The sequence below is a fragment of the Macrotis lagotis genome, chromosome 7 (genome assembly GCF_037893015.1).
Source record: "Macrotis lagotis isolate mMagLag1 chromosome 7, bilby.v1.9.chrom.fasta, whole genome shotgun sequence".
Classification (NCBI taxonomy): domain Eukaryota; kingdom Metazoa; phylum Chordata; class Mammalia; order Peramelemorphia; family Peramelidae; genus Macrotis; species Macrotis lagotis.
Genome location: NC_133664.1, coordinates 103,749,476 through 103,767,744, shown reverse-complemented (window position 1 = coordinate 103,767,744; position 18,269 = coordinate 103,749,476). Strand labels below are relative to the sequence as shown.

General features: G+C 33.2%; 1 protein-coding gene across 1 annotated transcript; it reads left to right on the top strand.

Annotated features, from left to right (window-relative positions):
- Nucleotides 1-746: 746 nt before the first annotated feature.
- On the top strand, nt 747-1,595 carry LOC141493765 (olfactory receptor 2A1/2A42-like). The gene has a single exon (XM_074195103.1). The coding sequence runs from the start codon at nt 747-749 to the stop codon at nt 1,593-1,595; it is 849 nt and encodes a 282-aa protein (XP_074051204.1).
- The last annotated feature ends 16,674 nt before the right edge of the window (nt 1,596-18,269 follow it).

The following is an 18,269-nucleotide window of genomic DNA, read 5'->3' as shown; positions in this document are numbered from 1 at the left end:
ATTTAAAAAAACTTGTGATGAAAAATACTATCTATATCCAGAGAGGGAACTGTGAAGATTAAATGCAGACCAAAACTTACTATCTTCAATTTTCAAATGTTGTCTTACGTAGTATATCATTTTCCCCTCTCTAATGATTTTTCCCCTTCCATTTCGATTTGATTCTTCTTTCACAACAAGATTGATATGAATCTGCATTTAGTATAATTACACATATGGAGCTTATATTAGATTGTTTTCTGGTCAGGGAGAGAAGGGAGGGAATGGAGGGAGGGAGAGAAATTTAAAACTCAAAACCTTGCAAAAATGATTAGTGAAAACTTGTTGCATGTTGTTAGAAACACAATAAATAAAATATTTTTTATAAATAACTCATACTTAATGAAGATCTGAGGGAAATCACGACAATTAGAATAATCCCCTTTCCAAAGCTAATATTATAACAATCTTCCCCTCATAGGAGGCATAAGATCTTTTTACACTAAAACACTTACATAATCCTTCTATATCCTTGTGTTGCTGCACACACACATATTAAATAAATTCATTTAGAAGAGAGTAAGTCAAATAATCATTAGCTGTGCTTCTTACAGGTTTTAGTATCCTCCCTCTTTCCTCTTTCCCAAAATTATAAAAGAAATATAAACATAAAGTTCTATAGATATTTGTTTCAAAGAATTGCGTGGAAGTGTATTAAACTATGGATTTTAATATTACTTCAAAATTTTTGTTTTCATCATGAGGTTATGGAGAACAACCAGACTACAGTGACAGATTTCATTCTGATGGGATTTCTTGTTAGCCCTAAGATGCACATGGTTCTCTTTGGGTTCTTTTTCTTGCTCTACATCCTCACTCTGCTGGGAAATGGAGTCATCCTGGGACTTATTTGTCTTGACTCCAGACTCCACACTCCCATGTACTTCTTCCTCTCACAGTTGGCTATTGTTGACATTTCTTATGCCTCAAACACAGTGCCTCAGATGCTGGCAAATCTCATGGATCCAGCCAAGTCTATCCCCTTTGCAGGTTGCATAATGCAGACCTATCTCTTTATGATATTTGCCCACATAGAATGTCTTTTGTTGGTAATGATGAGCTATGACCGGTATGTGGCAATCTGCCATCCCCTCAGTTACACTCTCATGATGAACTGGAAAGTGTGTATTGCATTTGCCATCACATCTTGGGCATGTGGATCCCTCCTGGCACTAGTGCATGTGCTTCTCCTCCTTAGGCTGCCCTTCTGTGGACCTCGGGAAATCAATCACTTCTGTGAAATCCTATCTGTATTGAAACTTGCCTGTGCAGACATATGGCTCAACAAATTGATCATTTTTGTTGACTGTGTGTTTATAGTAGTTGGACCTCTCTGCTTAGTCCTAGTCTCTTATTCACATATCCTTCATACTATCTTGAGAATCCAGTCAGTAAAAGGAGGAAAGAAAGCTTTTTCCACCTGCTCCTCCCATTTCTGTGTGGTAGGGCTTATCTTTGGGATTGCCATCATCATGTATATGATTACAAATTCCAGGAACTTTGAAAAGCATCAGAAATTTTTTTCTTATTTTACAGCTTCTTTAATCCTACCCTGAACCCTTTGATCTATAGCCTGAGGAATGCAGAGGTAAAGGGTACCCTAAGGAGATTGTTTAGGAAGGAAAGAATAGAGTAAAGAATTGAATAGAATTTTCTATTTATGGAGGAAGGGAAAGGGGTTTATAACAAATTGAGAAGTGTCAGAAGATTAAATCAAATTTTCTTTTCTTTTTTTTATCCAAATCCTCATACTCCCTTTTTTCTTCTCATGTCCCCTTCCTGGAGCACTTCCATGTATGTGAATATCTCTATTTTTTCCCTACATTTCCCTTCTTTCTTTGACATGCCTCCACACAATACTTTGTCTCTTGTCCTATCTTATCAGACCTTGGATATCAGTGCAGGACAAGGAAACTAAATTTTTCTTAAAATCAATATTGATATAATTTCTTTTATATTATATTTCTTTTTCCTTTTTTCTTTTTTCCTTATATTAAGAGCCTTCATATGTTAAAAAGAATAAAAATTAAAAGAAAAATGCAGAAAGATTAACTGAAACCTGTGACAAGATTCACTATCTGCAATGTTCTACATACATATACATTTGCATAAGCACCAAAATCTTCAAATCATACAGAGAAGTTATTTTTCAAATTGTTTTTTTTCTGGGAACCACTTCAGTCATTCATTCATTTTTCATTCATTCAACAAGTATTTACTAGGTATTTATTATGTACCAGATACTATGCTTAGCACTGGGGATACATGGGAAAACAAAACAAGATTTCTACCATCAAACAGCTGATACTTAGCAGAGAAGACAATTTTCAAGTAATCATTTACCAATTTTCAGTGTAAATGGAAGAAGACCATCTTGTAGCATATAGAATTTTATCTGGGACTCAAGGAAAACCAATGAAGACAAGAGGAAGTGATCATAGGGGAATGCCACTAAAAAGACAAAAAGTCTAGAGATAATGTGTCTGGTACAAGAACAGGAAGAACAGTGTCTTTGCATCATAGATTCCATATGGGTAATAATGTATAAGAACACAACATTCAGTTGTGTTTCTATTGGATTTTCTTGGTTATAATTTATGTATAAATTGTTTTCCTAATTCTATTACCTTTATTTTGCTTCAGTCTATATACCTTCTCAGGTTCCTCTATATTCTTCATATTCATCATGTCTAACAGAGTAATAGTATCCTATTACATTCAAATGCCACAATTTGCTTAGACATTCTACATTTGAATTGTTTTTAGTGATTTGCTTCTACAAAAAGTGTAGCTATAAGCACTTGAGTACAAACAGCATTTGTTGGGTTTTTTAAAAAAAATCTTGTTGGGATATATTTATTCTTAGTAGTGAAATTTCTAATTGCAAAGGAATTAAAACTAGTTATTTTTAAATATAACTGTCTTTTATTTTTGGAATGGTTTGATCAATACATAATTACATTAACAACGTCTCTGTATAACGTCTTCAGTATTTATCTTGAATTTGTCTCCCAATTTCCATGGAGGTTGAATAGAAGAATAATTATATCACTAATAAGAAAATTGAAATAAAATTGATATTCTTGTTTTATTATTGACCTGAGTCTTTCATATGGTTAATGACTTGTGACATTTTTAAGATTCAATTTTTCAATTGACAAAATTTTTTTTCTACTTCTAATATCTCTCCCACTGAAAGAAAGAAAAAACTTCAGATGCTTGTAACAAATTTAAATAGTCAATGACAATTTCACATTTTGGCCACATTAAAATAAATATCTTGTTCTTCCCCGTTAGTCTCTCATCCTCTGTCAGAAAATGAGTAGCATAATTCCAATTGAAATCATGACTGCCCATTTTGTTGTTCAGATTTTTTAAGTCTTTCAAAGTTTTTTTTTCTTTACAATAATGTGAAAATTTTTCTAATGGTACTGTTCATATCATTCTGGGAAAGTTTAAAGTACCTGGACCAGATATTTCTCACAAAGTAACTTTTATAATTATTTAATGCAAAATAACATTTGATCACACTCATATACATCAAGTTCCCAAATTGAAAGGAATCCCTCAAATGAATATCTTAGTATGGGTGGTTCTTTTACCTCTTTCTTTAACCCTTCGAGGGAGAGATGTAATGATAGCTTTTCTGGGTCAAAAGGTATTCACAATTTTGCAACATTTTTAGCTTAGTTCCAAAAAAACTTTTCCAGAATGAGTTTATCAATTCAAGACTACCAAACAGAATATTGTGTCCATTTCCCCAGTCTCCAATAAAATTTCCCCTTTTTTTCACTTTTTTTGTGAATCTGATGATTACTTTAATAATTGTATATTTTTGATGCTGGGCAACTAGGTGGTGCAGTGAATAGAGCACTGGCCTTGAATTCAGGAGGACAGGAATTTGAATTCAGCTTCACACATTTACCACTTTACTCACTGTGTGACCTTTGGCAAGTCACTTAACTCTGATAATCCCCCATGCAGGATTGTCTCCAGTTGTCCTGATTCATATCTGTCCACTACTCAGATGGCCTGGAGGAGAAAGTGAGGCTGGTGACTTAGTACAGAATCCTCCTCACTCAAATGCTTGTCAAAGCATCAGCTCCCTGATGTTGTGGTCTTCTTTGAAAATGAAGGACAAGCAAACATTATTATTTTTGATGGTAGATTGACTGATGGTAGAAAATATTAAATATTTAACTATTTAAACACATTTTTGATGATTCAGGATAAAGAGCCTATTTCAAAAGTTATTTTACAAATATCTTAAACTTCTTTGAAAATTAACTTGTTTTTGATATCTTAAAAATTTATCAATTTTGAAATGGTCATTCCTATTAGAAATTTGAATGAATTTCTTATATATCTTGAAAATGATATTCCAAATAAATTTGTGTCAATTTTTTCGGTTGCCTTTTTCTAATTTTGTTTCCATTTGAGTTCTCATATTTTAAAAATATGTAATTATCATTGACTATTTAATCTTCTGTTTCCATCCATATTTTTTCTCTGAGGGGTCATGAGCTATTGTTTTTCAATGGACAAACTTGAAAAATAATTTCATCTTTATTACTCTAATATTTTTCTTTTTTGTTATAAATAATTTGGGAGTTTATCCTACTATAGAGAATAATGTTTAACTGTACTTAATTTTGAATTTTATCATGGTATTCTGACTGATATATTCATGGATTCCTGTTGTCTGTGCTATTCAAGAACCTCTTTTTCCAGTTTTCTAGTTTTCTCAAAATTTTTATGTAGATAGGCAAGTTAACTTTGATCAACAATGGGTTTTTGTGTTCATTAAGCTGCTATAGGTTTTTTTTAAAGTTAATATGTTCTACTCATCAACTTCTACATTTCTATCCATTTACCAGTTATGAAAATATAACTTACAACCACTATAATCACTGCTAGGGAGATCTTACTGACCTTAAAAGAAATATAATGTCTTCAAAATGTCCTAGAATCTTCAATGGTCAAATATAAATATGATATATTGCATATGTCTGTTTTTATCAACTCAGTATTTTTTGTCTGGCAGCAGTGTTTGCATTAATTTATGGATAGAACAAGTAATTTTATTTATTTAAGGTAATGGAGTGAAGTGACTTGTCCAAGGTCACACAGTTAGGCAATTATTAAGGGCCTGAGGCCTGAATTGAACTCAGGTCCTCCTGATTCCAGGGTCAGTACTCTATCCACTGCACCACCTAGCTGCCCCAACTTTGTTTTCTTTTAAAAAATAAGAATAATTTTATCCATTTGCCAGTTTTGAAAAATAAAACTTTCAACTACTGCAATCACTGCTAGGGAGAACTTATTAACTTAAAGAAGTCAAATCAATGCCGTCAAATTCTTATCTCTTGACCACAAGTAGTGTACAGCACTCACTGGCATGCACTGATTCTTTGTTACCTAGTGGGTTGACTGATTAATTAGCTGGATTCTTGAAAAAAGAATTTAGTTTCCATTGAAGTTTTGTGGAGCAGATCTGATCAGGGGGCTGGGTTTGTATTTTAGATTTGCTGTTTATTACCAACATAGACTTGAGCAAGACTCATTCAACTCTTGGCCAGTATCTTCATTGGTGAAAAAAGTGTCTAAGGAAATGTCTTGGGCCCTTTCTAGAATTGTCTTATGATCCTATACTATAAAATCCTGCTTTAATAGATTGAACATATTTAGATTGTTACTTAGCAAATACAAAAACACCAATGGCACTGAGTTTCTATTTTTTATACTCTAGAGTGATCTCAGAGTTTATTTAAAGAGGAAGAAGCAGGATTAGTTACTCTTATGGATGGACCCAAGCTTTGGAGAGAGTTTTAAACCTTCCCTGGGGGTCACAATTTAGAGTACATCTAATTGCAGAATTGGAAATATTTCCAATGGGAAACCTGCTACTTGAGTCCCAATTGAAAGTTAAGTGACAGAATCTAATAAACCCCATTGGGATGTAGAGTTCTTTAGACTCCCCTTTCTACTTGCAAAATCACTTGGATCACAAGAGGTTGTAGCTGTTGCTACTAATAACATGTGAGTTATGCCTTCCCTCAATTTACACTTAATTCTTAGGGGAGGGTGGTATGAGGTAAAAATAAATTGTAGCAATGTATGGATACATAACATATATGCATATATAAGTAGTTTATTCAGATTTCACAGCTATAGTAAGTTCTTGATTAAGAAATTCTAGCAATATAAACAATAGACTGTTCTCAGAGAATTTCCAGGTTTATTATCAGGCTATACTATTACTTTTAAATTTTGTTTAATTTAAAATTTTGCACAAATATCATTCTTGGAGAATTTCAGAACTATTTTTCCCCTTTAATTTTTTTGCTCTATTTTCTATAATTTAAGAACTTCCTCTAGTACCTAGAACCAACAAATTTCAGATATATGCCTTGTAGAGGAAAACAAAACAAAATCAAACAGTGATATCTGTTCAGAAGAAATTGTATCCCAATTAGATGAAAAAAAGTTTGGTTCTTTCTCATTTCTTCTCTAAGTTCCTGTCCTATCAATTCCATGCCCTCCTCTCAGTATTTCTCACCATGGTAATATTTTCCAGGCCCATTACTACTAGGGTATCTGAGATGGAGAATACCATCTCTATCCAGAGAGAATAATACTAATCAACAAAGAAACAAAATGGACTAAGTAATATATAAGTTGATGAATAGAAGATATTAGCTTTTAAAAACCATATAGCAGCTTATGAAGACATTAATCTAGTGATGACTGAGGTTGCCCTGCCTAGCTACCCCCCAAATTTTGCAAAAACATGAAAATAGGAAAAAGAAACAGATAAGAATAGATAATATATTATTCAGCATATCAGTCATATTCAGATATATTATAATACATCTTTCAGCATATCAGTTTTTTTTAAAGAGAAAAGTGAATATTAGATAACTGAAAGACTATCAGGTATTTATTTATAAGAAAAAGACTAGAACTCAAAGGAAAATTTGATTTAAGGAATTGAGAAAAAATAAAAAGAAGATATTAAAGACTGATTATAAGGCACTCATTAAGGTCTTTAATTATGATACATGGTCTTTACTTATGATACATGGATATTTTATCAGTATTTTTAAAACTGTCATCATCACTCAGGAAGTTTGAAAGAAAGATTGGGACAAATTATAAGAAATAAAATTGTGTAGAAATGGTGGAAAAGAGCAATTGTCTCATAAAATGGACCATGAAAAGAAGAACTAATACAGGGAAATCAGGTACAGGTGGATGGCTGGTCATGTTGGACCCTCACTGTCATCTGGATTGCAGAGTAAAAACTTGGACATCTGGAGAACTTTAGAAATTTTCTGAACTTATAAAGAGGTATCAATACAGGGACAAATTGAAGGACAGACTTTTACAAGAGTGTGAAAATTTAAAATTAGTGGAGTGGGGGCAAAGCAAAGGGAGGGACTTTTAGAGGGGTGGGTACAATGAGGAATAATTGGTTAAGGTAGGAGATAGGGTAACAAGGATAGAGTGAAAAGAGGCTGAAATGAAAATAATAATTGAATAAATGGAGGGTAATTCAAAAATAGTCATTATTATAACTTTGAATGTAAATGAATGTAAATGAATGAACACACACATAAAATGGAAATAGGAGATGGATTAAAACTCAGAATCCAACAATATGTTGTTTTACAAGAAATACATTCAAGAATGAGACTTGCATACAGAATTAAAATGGTGCATTACAATGGAATTTATTGAAGCAAAAAAAGACAAGATCAGCATTTATGATCTCAGAGAAAGTTCTGACTGAAATGAAAGATATAATTAAAAGCGATAAATAGGGTAATTTTTTTTAATAAAAAGTACCACAGGCAATGAAGCAACATCAATTATGAACCTAAATTCATCAAATATTATAGCATCTAATTAAAAAAACTTAAATAATTTATAGGAGGAGATAGATAGTAGTACTATAATAGTAGACTTTAATCTTCCCCTTTTCAGAGCTAAATGAATATAACAAAAAAATAAATAAGAAGTCAAGGAAGTGAATAGAATTTTAGATAAGCTAGATATGAGAGATAAATGGAGAGAACTGAATGGAAATAGAAAAGAATGCACCTTTATACATATTTATCTCAATGGTTTCTGGTACCTATTCAAAGACTGACAATTTATTAATACATAAAATTTTTATTGGTAAAATTAGAAAAGAATAAATATTAAAATATTATTTAAATCATAGTACAATCAAATTATATTTAATAAAGGAACATCAAAACATTAAATTAGAAACTAAATGAGAAAAACAACTTAATCTAAAAGAGTGCTGCTTAAAGAATAAATCATATATACAATAATTTCATTAAAAAGAATGAAAATGGGGGACAGAGCCAAGATGGTTGCATGACGGAAGGAATTCCTAAGAAACTCATTCCCTCCAAAGCTACAAAAGTCATTAGATTATGACTCTAGCCAAAATTTAGAGGGGCAGAACCCACAGAAAGACTGAGTGATAAAATTTCAGAGTCCAAGACAACTTAGATGTTCCACAGGAAAGGTCTGTTTCCCCAGGACCAGGGGTTGGAAAAAGCTGCAGTTATAGCACAGCCCAGGGATCACCCAGAACAGCTTGAAGGGATGGTAAGAGAGCTCTATCACACCAGAGTGAGTGCAAAGTGAGCAACAGCCTCAGAGCAGCCCTGTGGTGAGAAGCTGCAGTGGGAAGTGGGGAAGCCAGCCTGAATATCTAGTGCACAGCCCACAGAGAGTAAGGGGGTTGGGGAAGACTACAGAGGTCTCTCTGCTCTCCTTGGGGCAGGACTCAGCTGTATGCCCACACTCAGATCTAGGTTGCAATTTGCGTCCACATACATAGCCAAGCAGGGTCTCTCCTCACAGCTGCAGGGCAGAGATATCCATCCATGTGCATGGATATGGCCATCCACATATCAAAGCATAGGCAATAAAGCATTCAGAGCCTCTCAGAAGACCTTGGAGGAATTAAAGTCCTAGTGGGATATCCTCACCCCCTCCCCAAACCTTGGAAGTGCGGTAATTCAATCATAGGGTGAGGAAATGAGCAAACAACAGAAAAAAGAAGAATCTGACCATAGGAAAGTACTTTGGTTCCATGGAGGATCAAAATACATACTCAGATGATGACAAAATAGAAGCTTCTGTATCCAAAACCTCCAAAAGGAATAGAAAATGCGTTCAGGCTATGGATAAGCTCAAAAAAAGACTTTGAAAAGCAATTAAAGTAGGAGAGGCTAGGTGGTGCAGTGGATAGAGCACCGGCCCTGGAGTCAGAAGTACCTGAGTTCAAATTCGGCCTCAGACACTTAATAATTACCTAGCTGTGTGGCCTTGGACAAGCCATTTAACCCCATTTGCCTTGCAAAAAAAACCTAATAAAAAGAAAAGCAATTAAGGGAGGTGGAGGAAAAACTGGGAAGAGAAATGAAAGCAGTGCAGATAAATCATGAAAACCAAATCAGCAGCTTGATGAAAGAAATATAAAAAATTACTGAAAAAAATAATATGTTAAAAATCAGTTTAGTCCAAAATGGAAAAAGCAACTCAAAAGGCAAGTGAGAAGAATGCCTTAAAAAAGCAGAATTCGCCAGCTGGAAAAGGAGATAAAAAAACTTTCCTGAAGAAAATAGCTCCTCAAATACAGAATGGAACTAAAGGAAGCCAATGACTTTACAAGTAATCAGGAAGAAATACAACTATTCCAAAAAAAATCCCCCAAATTAGAAGAAAATATGAAATATTTCATTGGAAAAACAACCAAACTCAAAAACAGATCCAGAAGAGATAATTTAAAAATTATTGGTCTACCTGAAAGTCATGACTAGGATAAGAGCCTAGAATTTATTTTTCAAGAAATAATACAGCAAAATTGTCCTGAGATCCTAGAAGCAGAGGATAAAATAGAAATTGAGGGAATTCACTGATCACCTCCTGAAAGAGATCCTTAAAGAAAAACTTCCAGGAATATTATGGCCAAATTCCAAAACTCCCAAGTATACTAAAAGCTACCAGAAACAAACAATTCAACTACCATGGTTCTATTGTCAGGATTACACAGGATCTGGCAGCATCTACTTAAGGGCTTATAGGACTTAGACTATGATATTCTGGAGGGCAAAAGATTTTGGTTTATAACCAAGAATCAACTACCCAGAAAAACTGGATGTCCTCTTTCAGAGGAAAAAATGGACTTTCTTACTTTTTTTATTTTTTGAAAGGTTTTATTATTTTGAATTTTACAATTTTCCCCCTAATCTTACTTCCCTCCCTCTCCCGGCAGAAGGCAGTCTGTTAGTCTTTACATTGTTCCCATGCTATACATTCATCTAAATTGAAAGTGTTGAGAGAGAAATCATATTCTTAAGAAGAAAAAAAAATAAAATATAAGCAATAGCAATTACTTCTCTGAATTCAAATGGTATTCTCCATCTCAGATACCTCAAAATTGTGCTTGATTGTTGCACTGATAGAATGAGCAAGTCCATTAAGGTTGATCATCACCCCCATGATGCTGTTAGGGCATACAATGTTTTTCTGGTTCTGCTCATTTCGATCAGCATGAGTTCATGAAAATCCTTCCAGGCTTCCCTGAATTCCCATTCCTCCTGGTTTCTAATAGCACAATAGCATTCCATAACATACATATACAACAGTTTGTTAAGTCATTCCCCAATTGAAGGGCATTCACTCAATTTTTCAATTCTTTGCCACCACAAATAGGGCTGCTATGAATATTTTTGTATGTGATGTTTTTACCCTTTATCATAATCTCTTCAGGGTATAGACCATAAAAAGATGAACTTTCAATGAAACAGAGGACTTTCCATCTTTCCTATTGAAACAACCAGAGTTGAACAGAGAGTTTGATCTCCAAGTATAGGACCCAGGTAAAACATAGAGAGGGTGAATGAATGAGAAGGACTAATTAAGACAAACTTAATGATGTTGAATTGTTTGAATTCCTGCATGGGAAGAAAGTACTGGTAAGTCACATGAACTTTATCATTTATAAGAGCAATGAGAAGGAGCATATATATACATGCATACACACACACACACACACACACACACACACACACACACATATATATATATATATTATGTGTGTGTGTGTGTGTAGACAAGTCAAGGCACCAGAGAGAGCTGAATATAATAGTATAATATAGTAAAAAGATGGAGTCAATGAGTGATAAAGGAAAGTAATGGGAGGGAGAGAAAAGAGAGGAAGAAGGGGCTAAGATATTTCACATGAGTCAAGAAAAAGTTTTTTCAATCACATGGCATGGGGGAAGGTGGGGTAGAATGAGCAAGCCTTCATTCTCATCAGAAATGGCTCAGAGAAGAATTAACATACACACTTAATAGGGTATCTTACCCTAAAGACAAATTAGAAGAAAGGGATAGGTTAATGGGGGCATGGGGGGACAGGAGGGAGGAGTAAGTGATAACAGACAGGGAAGATTGTGGGAGAGGGTACTCAGATACTGCATCTTTTTGAACAGTGACAGGGTGAAAGGAGAAAAGGAATAGAATAAATGAGAGTGTGAATCTCGTTATAGCAATTGTTGGAAAAACATTGAAGCAACTTCTTTGGTGGGCTTATGATAAAGAAGGCAACTCACCCCAGAGAAAGAGCCATAGGAATCTGAACACAAACTGAAGTATATTTTTTCTCTCTCACTATTCTTGAGGTTTCTTATCTTCATGGGGGGGGGGTTATTGTTACAAGATTATTGTAATAATATAAAATAAAAAAAACAAATAAAGAATGACAATAATAAAAAAAGAAATCAAAACCTATAGGATCAGTAGAAGCAATGATTAAAAGAAAATTTATATCTCTAAATAATCAAGAAATTAAAGAGCAAAATAATGAATTCTGTATGCTATGTAAAAAATTAGAAAATTAACAAATTACAAGAGAGATTAATAAAATTGAGAGAAAAAACATTGAATAAATAAATCTAGAAGTTTAAAAAAGCAAATAAAACAGAAAAACTATTGGTAAATTCAATTTTAAGGAAATATAAAGGCAAACCAAATTGCTATTATTAAAAATGAAAGGGTGAATATACCACTAATGTAAATGAAATTAAAGTATTTATGAGAAGTAATTTTGCCCAATTATATGCCAATAAATTTAACAATTTAATTGAAGTGGAAGAATATTTACAAAATATAAATTGCCTGCATTAACAGAAGAAATAGTATATCTTATTATAACTATTTTAGAACATGAAATTGAACAGGCATAAATGTGCTTTTTAAGAAAAAACACAAGTGTGAGATAAATTTATGAATTCTGTTAAACCTTATAAAGATCAACTAATCCCAATATTAAATAATGTTTAAGAACATGTACAGAAGGAATCCTATCAAATTTCTTTTATGAAACAAATATGATAATGATGCTCAAACCAGGAGGAATAAATATAGTCCAATATAGAGAAAATATTATAATCCTATTGCATTTATTAATATGGTTGCAAAAGTAATGACTAAAGATTATAATAATATATTACAGACATTGTACATTGTGATCATATAGGATTTATAATAGGAACACAGGGATGCTTTAATAAAAGCAAAATATTTGTATAATTGATTAATTCAACAATAAAAGGGTAAAAATCTTATAGTTTTAAAATAACTACAGAAAATGATTTTTGATAAAATTCAAAACTCATTTCTAGTAAAAACACTGGAAGAAACACATTGGTATAAGTGAATTTTTCCCTAAATTAGTGAAAAAAAAATTTATCTAAAGCCATCAGCAAGCGTTATTTGTAATGGGGATAAACAAGAACTCTTCCTAGTAATATCAGATATGAAACAAGAATACTCACTATCACCAATACTGTTCAAAATTGTTTTGGATATGGTAGCAACAACAATAAGAGGGGGAAAAGAAATAGAAGGAATCAGAATAAAGAATGAATAATCAGAGTACCTCTTTTTGCAGACAATAAGGTGATGTACTTATAAAACCCCAAAGATTCAACTGAAAAGATAATTGAAAAACACTTTAGAAAAGTAGCAGAAATAAATACAAATAAACAAAACACTGAAAGAAGAAATAGTAAGAGATAACCCATTTAAAACAACTCTGGACATTATAAAATGTCAATTTGCCAAAAACAAATCCTAGAACTATGTAAACAAAATTGTAAAAAAAATCTCATTATAGAAATAAAGATCCAGTTTGAATAATTTTAGAAATATGAATTGTTCATGGGTAGGCAGGGCCAACATAATTTTAGAATTATAATTTTATCCAAACTCATTTAGACATTCAATATTACCTCAGATAAATTATCAAAATATTTCATTGAATTAGAAAATCATAACAGAATTCCTTTGAAAGAACAATAGGGTTCGTGATATAGTTCCTTTGAAGTTACAATTACAGAAATATTGAATGAAAAAATATTTTCTCTTTTTTAAAAGAAATTTAAAATAGATTTAAAATAATATTTTTTATAATTCTGTGTAAAAATATAACATTTTTTTTTAAATTTAAGTTTCAGATTCTATCCAAGCCTTTCTCCTATTCTTTAGAAGCAGCTAGAACTGTGTTATGAATTCCACTTGTATCACAAGTTTTGGGACTTAAAAAGAAAAAAAAATATGATACAGCAATTCTTTCTCTGGATAGAGATGGTATTCTCCATCTCAGATACCCCAGTAGTAATGGCCCTGGAAAATATTACCATGGTGAGAAATACTGAGAGGAGGGCATGGAATTGATAGGACAGGATCTTAGAGAAGAAATGAGAAAGAACCAAACATTTTTCATCTAATTGGGATACAATTTCTTCTGAACAGATATCACTGTTTGATTTTGTTTTATTTTCCTGAAGAAAGCATGAACATTTGTTACTATCTATTGATCCAAACACTACAGCAAGAACAAAAAAATCTTCAGTTGATAAAAACATACATATTCAATACCCCATATTTATATCTGATCATTGAAGATTTCTCTTCTGAGAGGCTGTAATTCATCTGCTTGATCTGATATAATTTTCAACAGACTAAATTAAGTGAGTCCCTGCTCTGATATAAAATGAGAACCGATTTAAGTAGTAAATCATTGTAACAATATTAAAATACTGAAAACAAAGTTTCAAAAATTGAGTTGATTACATTCTTTGGATTTATAAAGATTTCAATACCCTGTTATGTGACATTTCAAATATATATGTATATATATACATATGTATGTATATATATATACATATATATATATATATGTTGAAGAGAATCTTACAAATCTGAACAAAAAGGGTGAAATATTAATAAAAAGTAAAATATGTTCAAAACCAACACTACTGTGCATCACATATGCTATAGTTCAGTTTGTTTAAAACTTTTTTTTCTTTATCAATCTTAAAGAAAAATCTGAATAGCCCTCAATATCATATGCCCACTTTGAACTGAACACACTTTCTCAATTATTTATTTATTCAGAGCTGCACATTTTAATATACTTCATTCCCTCCCCACCCCCTGTAAGGTAAACAATTTTCAATAACAATTCAGTTCACTTACAAAGGCACCAACTTCCTAAAGCTTGCTTTTTTGGGGGAAACTATAAACTAGTAAAATCACCCTACCCTTTTTTGGATTTTTTAATAGGTATGTAAAAACCATTAAACAAATCCGTGGGAAGTAAACAATAAATTAATTCTACCTTATGAAGAGATTTTTAAAATCCCAACTATCAAGAAAATCCCAAGATTAAAGAAAGCATAAAATAAATTTTGGAAAACTTGTATTATTGGTGACCAATATTTTTAGGGTTTGGGGCATTTTATACCCTGCATAGATAAAATATCAAAAATATTTGAAGTTCAATACATGAAATTTCTTTGGTATAATCCAGTATATAAGTAGAAAGAGTACCATTACACAGTACCCTCACAAAGTCATCCTGTCAAAACAGATAATTCTAGAATGATAAGAGACTCTAGGACATTTTGAAGGCATTGATTTGACTTCTTTAGGTTAATAAGTTCTCCCTAGCAGTGATTGCAATAGTTGAAAGTTTTATTTTTCAAAACTGGCAAATGGATAAAATTATTCTTATTTTTTAAAAGAAAACAAAGTTGGGGCAGCTAGGTGGTGCAGTGGATAGAGCACTGACCCTGGAATCAGGAGGACCTGAGTTCAATTCAGGCCTCAGGCCCTTTATAATTGCCTAATTGTATGACCTTGGGCAAGTCACTTCACTCCATTACCTTAAATAAATAAAATTAAATAAAATTTTGTAAAAAGAAAACAAAGTGAATGGTGAGCGCTCTGAAAATGTTTCAGACAAGATTTTGTACAGGTTTGGATCTGGAATTTGCAGAATTACTTCTGGCATTCTTCCTTTTGAATTCCATTTGAATTCAAATGTTGAAAAAAGCATTTTTTAAAGATTCTTAGTACCAATATTTCAAAGAAGATGGAATTCAGAGCTGTGGCCTGTTATTTGTTGATGCTAGTTCTGCATTGCTGTGGAGTTGTTCACTAGGGTCCTAATTCTCACTGCAATTAAACCAAGACTTCTAATAATTCATGAGTGACAATCATTTCTGACCAGAATTGCTGTAGTTCATTGAGGAGATCTTAAATAGCACTTGGGCTATATTGGTTTTGACACTGAAACTGATCCAGCATTAGTTAACTGCTTGCCATAATTCTGCTTCCTAGAAATTTACTTCACAAACATTACACTGTATAGAGACAAGCATATTGACTGTTCATAGAGCTGAGCTTTAATCTGGTCCATGACCTCATTTTCTAATATAATTTGTTTTTTCTTAGGAGTCAAGCATTCAAAGTGATACTGTAGATCATCAGCAATAGAAGCCACTAGAAACTTAATTCATGATTCAACTCTGCCTATATGCAAAGCTGGTAGGAAAACCCTTCCTGGTTGTGCAATAATCTCCTTTAAGAGTTTTTGAGCTTTTGACACTTATTTTTTTAGCTCTACTCCCTCTCTTCTGGGTCTATATATCTGATCTAAAAGCTCTCTTTTCTGATGACCTAGAGATTTAACCGATTTGGCATTTTTGGCAGGGATATCTTTGGTAATAGCACCTTTTAAAACTTGTGTTTGGGTAGTATTTAGTACTAGAACTTCCACTGCTTTGTCAATGCTAATCTTGCCCAGCTGAAGCATTCATGGAGTCAGTGATGGAACAAGTTTATTTGGTAGACTTCCCTGGCTTTGGGGGTGGGTTCCAGGGACAACTTCCACAGATAAGTGCTCAGTTTCCATTCCAACTCCAGGTCCATGTACTGGGACTGAAGAATTTGCTTTGACTTCAGTGCTTTCAAAGGAAGTCATTTTTCCTTGACCAAAGGACTTTAATCTGAAGACCACCACTGAAGAATCAGATTGAACTGAGTGGTTTCTTCCACTTTTCTTCCTGCCTGTGATGCACAATCACCCTTATCACTAAGACTGCTATTGACTTTGTAATAGGTACAAGATCAGAAAACAGAGAAAGAAACTTGATGGACTACAGAGCTTTATCTTGACCATAAGTAGTTTACAGCACTCATTGGCATGCACTGATTTTTTATTACCTAGTGGGTTGACTGATTAATTAGTTGGATTCTTGAAAAAAAGAGTTTAGGGCTGGCTAGGTTGCATAGTGGATAGAGTATTTGCCCTGGAGTCAGGAGTACCTGAGTTCAAATCCGGCCTCAGACACTTAATAATTATCTAGCTGTGTGGCCTTGGGCAAGCCACTTAACCCCATTGCCTTACAAAAAAAAAGTTTAGTTGTAGTTGAAGGGTGGGGATGTCAAACTGATCAGGAAACCTGGACTCAAGTTTCAGATCTGCTGTTTATTACCAATAAAGGACTTGAAGGTTCTTTCAACTCTGGATTCCAATTTATTCATTGCTGATAAAGGGTCTAAATAAATCTCTTGGGACAGCTAGGTGGCCCAGGGGATAGAGTATCTGCCCAGTAGTCAGGAGGACCTGAGTTCAAATATAACATCAATCACTTAATAATTGCTTAGCTGTGTGACCTTGGGCAAGTCATTTAAACCCATTGCCTTTAATAAATAAAAAAAAATTAAAAAATCTCTTAGACCCCTTCTCAAACTAAACTCTATGCTATAAAATCCTATTATAATAGATTGAACATATTGAAATAGATACTAAGCAACTACAAAAGAACCGAAGTCACTGAGTTTCTATGTTTTATTCTCTAAAATCTCAGAGTTGGCTATGATTCTAGACAGGAGGAAGGAGGAACAGTTACTATTTTAGATGTCCCAGGCTTGGAAGAGATTTTTTTAAATCCTTCTCTGAGGGTCACAACTGAGAGTACATCATCTAAATTGCAGAACTGGGAATGTTTCCAATGGGAAACCTACTATTTGTGTCCCAATTGAAAGTCAAGTGATAAATTCTAATAAGTCCCATTGGGATGTAGAGTTTTTGGACTCCCCATACTACTTGCAAAAGCACATGAATCACATAGGGCTACTGATACTATATGAGTTATGCCTTACCTCAAATTTTACTTAATTCTAAGGGGATGGTGACAATAGTTAAAAAAAATATAGGAGTTTCTAGATGAACAAAAGTCAAATATTTTCAGATATAAATTTATAATGTGCTTCTTCCACTCACCTGGAATTTCTACTGGCCAGTGTTTCATGAAAAAAGTCTTAAATTTTCCTTACACAGAATTCTTTTCTTCTCTGTGAGGAGGAGGAGGATTGGGAAATTTTATGGACTTCTACCTACACTGAAACCTTAGGAGATTAAGTCAGAGCTAATTAAAGAAGAAAACCTTTGGTGCTAAAGGACACAGGATAACTTCCTCAAGCTGAAAAAGAAGCCACAGAAAGTGACCCAGAATCTCCTCTTAAGGATCCTAGTGACAATAGAAGCTTTAATACCATCTCAAAGGACACCTGTCTAGAACTTACTCCAGGATCCTGTATAGCCTTCACATGAGCATACCCAGGTAGCCTTCCAGCCCTTGGCTATGAATTACATAAAAACAATTCGCAGCATCTATGACTTTTATTCTCATACTTCTTTATTCAATGGAAAGGGCAGTTTTGTTTATTAATGACTTTAGATAAGAAGATGAATCAAAGGTTTCATGAACAAAATGTGGGAAAATGGTTCTAGTGAGTTTATTACTTGACTTTTTTAAAGAGGTAGAAAGATCTTTTGAAAATTCAGC

Excerpts from the sequence above, each read along its gene's own strand:
- LOC141493765 (XM_074195103.1), top strand. The coding sequence starts at position 747 with ATGGAGAACAACCAGACTACAGTGACAGATTTCATTCTGATGGGATTT.